At 50.6% G+C, this 9,738-nt stretch overlaps 1 protein-coding gene across 1 annotated transcript; it reads right to left on the bottom strand.

Moving 5' to 3' along the window:
* Positions 1 to 4,964: 4,964 nt before the first annotated feature.
* On the bottom strand, positions 4,965 to 9,274 carry MEX3B (mex-3 RNA binding family member B). Its single transcript, XM_002749191.5, has 2 exons — positions 8,568 to 9,274; positions 4,965 to 7,768 (listed from the first exon to the last, which is right to left on the bottom strand). Exons 1-2 carry the CDS (start codon positions 8,842 to 8,844, stop codon positions 6,327 to 6,329), a joined length of 1,719 nt encoding a protein of 572 aa, XP_002749237.1. The 5' UTR covers positions 8,845 to 9,274; the 3' UTR covers positions 4,965 to 6,326.
* Between the last annotated feature and the right edge of the window lie 464 nt (positions 9,275 to 9,738).

Raw genomic sequence — 9,738 nt, 5'->3', positions numbered from 1 at the left:
TTCTCCACAGGGCTGCCTCCATCCAGAGTCAGAGGAGCGGCAGGTAGAGACAGAGGGATCATACCAAGACAGAAGCCATAGTATTTTTGTACCCTAATTTCAAAAGTGACATCCCCTCACTTCTACCGTATTTGGTCATCAGAAGCAAGTCACAAAGTCCAACCCACGCTCAAGGGGAGAGGGTCACACGAGGAGGTAAGGATCACTGGGGCCATCTTAAAAACTGTGTACCATGAGAGTCCTCTAGAACGCTTCCATACAAGCAAGACTTTTTGGGCTAGGTGCGGTGGCTCACGTCTGTAACCCCAGCACTTTGGGAAGCTGAGGCAGGCAGATCATGAGGTCGGGAGACCAAGAGCATCCCGGGCAACATGGTGAAAACCCATCTCTACTAAAAAACAAAAAGTTAGCTGGGCATGGTGGTGCATGCCTGTAGTCCCAACTACTCAGGAGGCTGAGGCAGGAGAATGGCTTGAACCTGGGAGGTGGAGGTTGCAGCGAGCTGAGATCGCGCCACTGCACTCCAGCCTGGTGACAGAGGGAGACTCCGTCTCAATAAATAAATAAATAAATAAAATAAAACTTTGCCTTTTGCCTTTACAGATACCAAAGTGATCCCCCCGTTTACTAGTACGCTAGAACTCCATGTGCAAAAGCTACATAACTACATAAGCAAGTCCCCTACTGATGGGCATGTAAGTTATTTCAAGCAAAATACCCCTTTCACTGATTTGCTAAGTGTTCATTGAACATCGGTGTGAGCCAGGTTCTGTGTCAGATGGTACTGAAGCCACAGAGATCGGGGATAAGCCCCCTCCTCTCAATACATTCTCAGCCTAGGGGGAGAAAAGACACGGAAGCAATTGTGAAAGATCCTGGAAGATATCACTGTGGAAGGGGTCCCGGGGCCAGGTAAGCCCAAAGGGGGCTGAACGTGTATGATAACTCCAGAAGCAAGGACACCATCTCACTTTGCACAGATGAGTAAACTGAGGCACAAATTTGCCATATGTTTCACCCACACCTTCCATGAAAACATGTGCTACAGCTGGAACCAGCACTAAAGACTCATGGAGTAGGTAGCACCCGTCATGCCATTTTAGACCATGCCCAGGTCCTATAATTCTAATACATTCCCTGAAAAACTAACTCAATAAAAGAAAAAAAAAAAGGCCTTGGCATTCAGGAGACCAACAATTGACTACATTTCACTTTTCAGGGTTCTGTATCGTTTAGTCACTGTCTAAATTGGTTCATGTGACGTTTTTATGGGGCTTCTTTTTTTAAAAGAAATAATTCTGTATTCATTTTCTTCTCATCCAATGGTAATTTTTCTTTGTCCACCTGAAAAGAATAAATTACAGGATAATGTTTGATTGTTCACCAAAGAGTCGAGGCTTTATTTAGAAGTCATGTCATAGAAATGCCCTGTGCCCACAGGTGCTATTCACGTTCGTGGCTCTCCTCATGTGGCCTGGCAGCATCACAGCAACTTGGCCTGGCTCCTTTTTCAAGTCAGTTTCACTTATCACTGAAAGGAACCTCATTCCCGTGCTTGACTATTTTGTGGCAAACGGGTGCTTGCTTTTCCTGAAAATACCTCCTATAAAAGCCGTGTTTTCTGTGGTGGTAAAGCTAGAAGCATTGGATTTAGGTAGACCCAAGGCTGGAGTCCTAAGTCCAACACTTATTGACTGTGTGGCCTTCAGTAAGTAATTTAACTTCTCGCTACCTAAGTTTGCTTATCTCGAAATGGGTTTACTCAGACCTACCCCATTGGGTTGGACCAATGTAAAGTAAGTGCCTGGGTCAGAGCCAGCAGACTCGGTAAACTAGAAATCATCACTGACCTTCCCTGACCCAGTGTGAGTGATGCTTTAGTCTTCCCACTCTACCTTGCTGGAAAGCAGGTTAGTCTTAACAGTGGGGGAAGAGATCCTTTAGCACTTTAAGCATGGCTCTGGGGCAAGGTCAGGTTTGAGTAGGTGAGGGAAGGGAGGAAGCCAAAAGGGAGGCAGTGTTCAGTGCTGGAAGGGCCCTTGTTCCCTAGCCAGGCAGGGAATTACTCTTCTAAGGTGAAAAAGAGCGAGCGTGCCCAGTGCAAATTCCCTCCCTTCCTGAGTTATCTTGCCCCAACAAAGCTTCTGGATTATTACTCCCAGCCATTGCATTGGCCAGCAGGCTCAAAACCCCCTTGAAAGAAGACAAATTTGTTCTTATTTCTTAGAAAGATAAGACTTAAGAGATAAGAGCTCTGCTTCACTTACTGACTGAAATTCACTGAAGATATCAGAACTTTTCCCAAGAGCCCATTTTGGTCGTATAAGGAATATCCATGAAATAGGGAAAGGGGAAGAGACACTAGCACAGACCCATGTGGAAATTTCTCCATAAATTTTATCTCATAGTTACAGGGAACTGAGCAAAACGGAAAGAAGCCGGCTAGATTAGGAAACAGAGGTTTGAGTCTGGGTAAGGGGGCTGGGACTGTGTTTTGAGTAATATATATTTGACTGCAAATAGGCATGGTAAAATCTCAGGGCTGCCACCCTCATGGTTGCAGAAAGGCTCACAGGAGAAAATGGAAATGAGAGTGCTTTGAACATTCCACATAAGCATTATTATCATTTATTGGGTACAATCTACAACTCTGGTGAATAAAAAGAGTCCCTTTGTTGTGACCTCCTATGTTCAGACATCAGCCTTGACCTTGCCCACAACGTTCCTGATATAACTAGAGCCACACTGGGTCGTGGGTAATCCTAGAAGCCTTTAGGCATGTAAATGCTGGAAGAAGTCCACTGATTTCAAGGCAATGAATGAAGGACACAGAAGGTATATTTGCTTCGTCTACATCAGTTTTTCTCACCTCTGCACTGGATAATTCCTTGTGTGGGGGCTATCCTGTGCAACATAGGACATTTAGCAGCATCCCCAGCCTCTGCCCACTAAATGTCAGTACAATTACCCAGGTTTATAATAAGCAAAAATGTCATCAGAGATTGCCGAGAGGGAGGGGTGCAAAATCATCCCCTCCCCCACCTCCATTGAGAGCCACTATTCTACCTAAAGAAGTAAAACATGGAACCGTAATGAGGGGAAAAGATGTCTGTTAGCTGGTATTTTGCTGCTGCAGAAGGACAGATTTCAGAGGGCTGGAGAAGTAAAGGAAGCTGCTGGTAAGTTGGAGGACGTGAATGTAGCACCTCTCATCTTTCCAGCCAGAGGACCGTCACCTCCACAGCCAGGGGTCATGTCCACAGAAGTCACCTGGGGAAGCTGGAGGATGGGACAAAAAAATATAACTCAAACCAAAAGTGACTCCCATCTAATATTAGCATGTGCCCACATCCCTTGCTAGTAAGAGGGACCTGGGCTTAGCAGGGGAAACCCACGTTAGAGAGCAGGCTCTCCTCTCAATTTCGTTAATAATATATCCCCAAATTTTATGTCAACAAAGGGAATCTCTCACTAAGGTTTGATGGCAGCCTCAAAATCTGATCTTTTTTCATTTCCCAAAGTGGCACGTGGACCACAAAAAAATCTTATATGAATAAAGGCCCATTAGATATCAACTAATCAAGGCTTTTTGATTTTTCCTTGCATTGTCTGTAATTATTCTGCTAAAGCAGAAAAGCAGGTACATGACTAAACAAAGTTAATGCAAAAGAATCTTGGTTCTGTTGTAGGCATTTCCAGGCAGCTGAAGGAAAGGGGGACTTGGACATGGTGACATCTCCCCTTGCCAGGCCTCAGCTAACCTCCAGTCGTTGAGAGAGAAGCAAAATGGGTAAACACTGCCTGGGAACTTTCCAGAGCTGAAGATGATGCCAGAAATTTTCCAAGCAGAGTCACTCCTTTTACTCCTCCCACCCCGAGGCCTGTCTGCTGCCTTCACACAGCATCATGTAAACCAGCTGAACCAAGAGCTATGTAGACAGTGACTAAATTATCAAACAGGTAAAAATTAACACAAAGCGAAAAGAGGTACCACCAAGACCGATTTATGCTAGTCTACGCTTTCGATTCACCTGCTGGAACGAAAGTAAATGCCTGCCATACTCTGGTCAGACACTGTTCTCCAGGGGCAACTCAGCCAGGAAGTCTGCTGGGAATTCAGTGGCATGGTCTGGGCATTCCTAAATCCTCTCTAGAAGACAGAGTTCAGGTTAAGTGAAAGCACATGGCTCCTCCCCTTGGCAAAGCCCCACAGCCAGAGAGCAGGTGGAGCCTGCCAAAAGCAAACAAAAACTTCCCTCAAACAACAACAAACACTTAACACCCGCAGCCTGTCAACACCAATTAGTCTGCCCTACAAGCAGAAGCCTATTAAGACCAGTTCTCAAATCCCGCAAGGTCCTCTGCAAGCAGAAACTGTCATCCCTTCTTCCTTCTGTGGCTTCCCCAAGGGAGTGACCTTCAGTGGAAACTCGCAACAGAGCTCAAATCAACTTCTCCCTGCCACAGAGCAGGCACAGAGCCTTAGACCCGCTGTCCTCTCAGGGGTCCATGCTGGGTTCCCCAGCCCTTTCTGCCTTCCTCAATAATAACACTCACATTAATATAGAACCTTAAATACTTCAATATTTTGTTTTCTTGTTTTAGACAAAATGAAATGTTTTGGGGGATTGAAAATTAAGTTTTTGAATATTTTTATTCCTTTTTCTAATTTTAAGAAATTAAACACTTTCCTAAACTCCTAAAAGTATCATGGGCCTTAAGCACGGTGCCTTGTATGTCTGAAGGAGGCCCTGATACAGTAAATACCTGCAATTTTTTGAAAAAATACTGTTACCTATGACCACCCATCCAACCAAACACAACCCTGGTCTGTTTTGAAAATCCCTTCTATTCATAGTATAAATAATGTAGCTGGGAATGCCAAACTTCAACTCATCAATTAAAAGTGATCCCTTACAGTTAGATTCCAAGAGGCTTAAAAAAAGGTCACCACACAAGATAGATTTTCTTCAATATTTTATTTATATAGAAATACTTAAAAAATGAAGTAGCACCATTACTTAAGTTTTACCTTTATTATGTAGAACTTTAAATGTCAGAAAAATAAAACTCTTGATACAATTTCAAATCTTGTCTCAGCAAATATAATATTAGTATTTGACCATGAGGTTAAAGGCCCTTTATCATAAAATAAAATATACTTTGTTTTTTAAACTTTGCTCAGTAAAGTACATTTAAGCTCAAGTAACGTCACCTACATATACATAAACAAGTGGTAAACAAATGTATTAAAATAGAAATACTAAAACTAGAGTGGTGCAACAGAATTTTTGTAACTTGCACTGAATTCTATTTATACAAATGTTAGAAAGCATCAACAGTTCTTTTTGACATGTTTATACATTTCCGTTTTTGTAATAATATAGAATAAAATATGCTTTGTATCACTGAATAGAAAATATGCTGGGTGAAGCAGATCTAAAGATTTGTCTGAACCTATAAAATCTCCATCCCAACAGAATACTGTTCAAAACATTACACGTTTTATGGTTTGTAATTCCGTCACAATTGTGTGATTATTAAAATAATACAGTGTTCTTTGCCATAAGGCCATACTAAAATAAAAAGATTTAACCCAGCTACAAAAAAGTTCACTGAACTTAAATTAAAATACTTGTAAACATCTTTGCAATATGAAATATAATTTTTCAAGTCAAAAAAGAATAAAATACTTCAATCTGTATTAATGCAATTTCTCTTTAAAACTTTTAAACGTTTTTAATATATAAGAGATACGTTACAGTTTCTTTTTTAACTTTAATAAAGCTGCAGTATCCTGGTTTCACAGGAACTCCTGGCCCTTCCACGAACATTCAAAAAGGATCCACTGTGTTCTATAATAGGTATCAGGAATCCACCCACAAAGGGAACACACTAAACAGTCCACACATCCCATAGCGCTACTATCATCTTCATCATCATAATTACTGTTCATTTTTTCCTACTTTAAGAAAATGGAAAACTTGTGGGGTTTTCTTTTGGAAGCTTCCTATTAAGTACAGTGTAAAAACTATCATTACTAGAATGTCGCCGTTCCTATTATTTATAAAGCATGCATTTCAGGTGTTCAGAGGTTTCCCAGGCTACAGTACTCTTGATGCAGATATCCTGGCAAGTTCCTTTGTTCAAAAATTAAATTTTAAAAAATGAGCGGATACTACAGCTTTCTAAGCTCCTCTCGGATCTCAGTGTTGGTGGGGGCGGGGGAGAAGGTGGGGCACCAGGGAGGCAGGCGAGCACTGGGGAATGAGAATGGGAGGGATTCCCCCTTCCCCCAGCACGGTGCGCACTAGCACCCACTGCCTTTAAGAAAAGATGCGGATGGCCTGAGTGACCGCGGTGTGGCAGACCGGGCACTCGGGCTCGCTCTTCTCACAGATGCGGTTGGCGCACTCCATGCAGAAGAGGTTGTGGCCACAGGGCACCAGCGCGGCGATCACTTCGCTCTCGAAACACACAGAGCAGTCGCGGCTGCCTTTACGCCGAAGCCCAGAGGAAGAGGATGAAGAGCTGGAGGAGGAGCTGGACGAAGACGAGGAGCCCGACGTGTCCGATGGCTGCAAGCCAGGCAGCTGCGCCCCCAGCCCGTTGGCATAGGCTGCGTAGGCCAGGCCTCCTCCGCCTGGGTCGCTGCGCACCCGCCGAGCCAGGTGGTGCTCTCCCGCCCCCGGGGCCATGTGCAAGGGCGGGGACAGACGCGGGCAGCTGGTGCCAGGGTGCAGCCGGCGGTGCACCAACAGCCCCAGGTTGGCGTTGGAGGGCGCACTGGCTCCAGCCCCGGGAAAGACCACGGAGGAGGATGAAGCTGATGAAGATGCGGAGGAAGAGCAGGAAGAAGATACGGGAGCTGCAGGTCCGCCTCCCGGGGACCGCTCAAACTGGGCCCAGAGAAGTGGTGCCCCAGGCGGGGGAGCGGGAGCTGGGTCAAAAGTGGGCTGCAGCTCGGGACAGCCGTCGGGGGACGGCACTGAGGCCTCTGCTGCGTAGGTGTACCCATTGCCATTGTTGTTTCCGTTGTGCGCAAAGCTCAGGGCGGGGCTGGGGGGGCTGTAGTCCGCCAGGCGCGGGGTGGCGGCTGTGCTGCCGCTGGTCCCGCCGCCGAAGTAGGAGTCTGTAGAAGCGCTGCCAAGCGAGCTGGAACTGTCGTTGCGGTAGCTGGAGAAGGGCTTGCGCCCAGGGGTGGGCGTGATGCTGGGGGTGGGCTTGCTCCAGAGGCTGCCTGGGCCGGACCCGCCGGACCCATGATGCAGATCGAAGCCCACATCGGTGCCGTTGGCGTGGAAGTCGTTCTCGTCTGTGAGCTCAATGATGCCGCCAGTACGCAGAGCAATGTGCGCCTCAATCTCCTCTCGAGCGCGGTCCACGTTCTCCGGCATGCCGGTCACTTCGAACACCGGCTCCTTGTCCCGGCTGGGCGTAACGATGTATGTGTGCGTCTGCTGCTGGATGCGCTTGATCGTGGCGCCCTTGGGCCCCACCACGAGCCCCACCACGCGGTAGGGCACCCGCACTTGGATGGTGGTCTGCCCAGGCAGGTTGGGCGGCCCGGGCACCGCGCCGTTGAGTGCAGTGTTCTTATTCCGCGAGGCGCGGATCATGGAGAAGTGCTCGGCAGCGGAGATGATCTCCCTGCGAGCCATGGCCACATCCTCCTTCCTGCCCGTCACAACAAAGACAGGCTCCTCCCCGCGAACTGGGGTCTTGATGTAAGTATTGGTCTTCGCCCGCAGCGCTTTGATTTTACAACCTTGGAGCCAGGGTGCGGAGGAGGGAGTGGGAAAAAGAGACAGACACGCCCATTATCCTGGGGTAACTGAGGAGATTGGGGACAGCCCGCGTCCAGGACAGCGAGACCACAGGACAAGAGATGGGCGGAAAGGGGGCGTCTCCCTCACTGACCTCGGGCCGCGCCACGGGCTGGGCAGCAGAACCCACCCGGCCCTCCCGCAGCGACTGTAGTCGTCCCGAACCAAACCCGAGAATCCCAGAAAAGTCATCTGGGGAGATGCCGCTGGGACCCAGCTGGACGCACCATCAGCCCAGAAGACCGGGGGATGAGGCTCGGGGAAGGCAGCTGCTGCCGCGAAGCCTCAGCGCTGGTGGACTGGGGGTAGGGGGTGGGGTGTGAGTCCCGGGACCCATTGTTCCTCCTCTGGGCTCCATTCCGCTTTGCAGAAATCCAGAATCCTCCTCCCATCCGATGCTCACTCCTCCTCCTCCCTCCTCCCAAAGGACTGATCAAAGCCCCCCTCCCCCAGGCATCTTACATTTAAATTGTCTTTTCGGAGGTGGGCTGGGTGGGGGGCGTTAGGGGAGAAGACAGTGATTTTAGCAGAAGAAAGTGCATTCCGCCGGGGCAGCGCCGCGGCTCCGAGAGACAGCCTGCTTGCACTTTCTTTGTCTGGGGCGCCGGCCCATCGCGCGACTCTTCCTCTCTCCCCAAGGCTCCCCACGCCGCGGATCCCTACACAGCACACGCCCTCCCCGTGAGGCAGTGGCCTGAGACCCTACACCAACCCCCACCTCCCCATCCCCGCTCGACTCACCTTGCCGCCCCACGATCTCGGCGACATGCTCAGAACTGGGCACCGGCACGCACTCAGTCATGTTCACGCTCTTCTTGCGCGGTTCGCTGTCGTACAGAGAGGCGCCCTCGTCACTGTCGAGCCCCAGCAGAGAGAGCTGGTCGAGAGCGAGCTGCAGGGCTCTTTGGTCATCCAGGGTCTCTCCCCCTCCGCCGCCGCTGCCGCCTCCCCCGCCGCCTCCTCCCCCTCCGCCGCCGCTGCCGTTGCGCTCCAGGTCTGCAAACAGCGAGCTGGGCATCGCTCGGCCGGCCGTGCGCGCCGCGCCCCCGCCGGCCTTCGGCTCGGCGGCGAGAAGCTGCGGCCACAAAGGCAGCCGGGAAGCGGGTGGTCAGGGGCGGGGAGGCCGGCCGGCTGCAGAGGGCTCCGTTGCTTCTTCCTCGGTGCCGGGAGGACTGGGTCGCTCCGTGCAGTCCGCACCAGGCAGTGGCTGCAGGAGCCCCCGCCTGGGTCCCCACCCCAGATCTGCTGGCGGGTGGGGTGGGGGCAGAGCTCGAGCCGTGGCCGCGCGTGCCCCCCGAGTGCCCGGCTGGCTGGCCACAATGCCGAGCGAAAAGCGAGCAGACGAGCGACAGCAGCGTTTCTTTAAGGAGCCCCTCCCCGGCTCCTCCACTCCCGCCCGCCCGCCCGCCCTCAGCGCTTTTTCCTCCTCTCCTCCCCGCCTCTTGACTGAACCACTGCAGCCAGACGGCTCCGGAGGGGGACGAGGGAGGCGCAACGTCACCGGCGGGAGCTGACACTACAATGCTACTGACACTATCGCTGGGGGAGGCGATTGGCGCGCGCCAGGCCAGGGGCGGGAGGAGGCCGCGGGTTGAGCTAGCGGAGAGAGAGCGCCACCCCCCACCCCCGCGCTCGCCGCAGCCCGCCCCGTCCTCCTCCAGGCCGCGCCCCTCCCCCGCCGCCGCTAACGCCTCTCTTTGTTGTCTAATGCGGGACTGGCAGGCTCGGGACACTGCTCTGTACCTATCAGCCGAGGACAATCATTGTCCCCAAGTCTCCTCCCTCGCCTACTTGAGAAAAGAAAACGCGCCCAACTCTGATGCCTCGGGCCCGGCTCGAAAAGACTGGTCCTTAGAAAGTCCCGTTAGTAGCTCCAAATAAACCACCCTTGGAGCCAAGGCTTCGCCTGGGA

The sequence above is a fragment of the Callithrix jacchus genome, chromosome 6 (genome assembly GCF_049354715.1).
Source record: "Callithrix jacchus isolate 240 chromosome 6, calJac240_pri, whole genome shotgun sequence".
Lineage (NCBI taxonomy): Eukaryota > Metazoa > Chordata > Mammalia > Primates > Cebidae > Callithrix > Callithrix jacchus.
This window is presented reverse-complemented; position numbering and strand designations above follow the sequence as displayed.

Excerpts from the sequence above, each read along its gene's own strand:
- MEX3B (XM_002749191.5), bottom strand. The coding sequence starts at position 8,844 with ATGCCCAGCTCGCTGTTTGCAGACCTGGAGCGCAACGGCAGCGGCGGC. Across the intron at positions 7,769-8,567 it reads CGAGATCGTGGGGCGGCAAG|GTTGTAAAATCAAAGCGCTG; the intron begins GTGAGTCGAGCG and ends CCTGGCTCCAAG.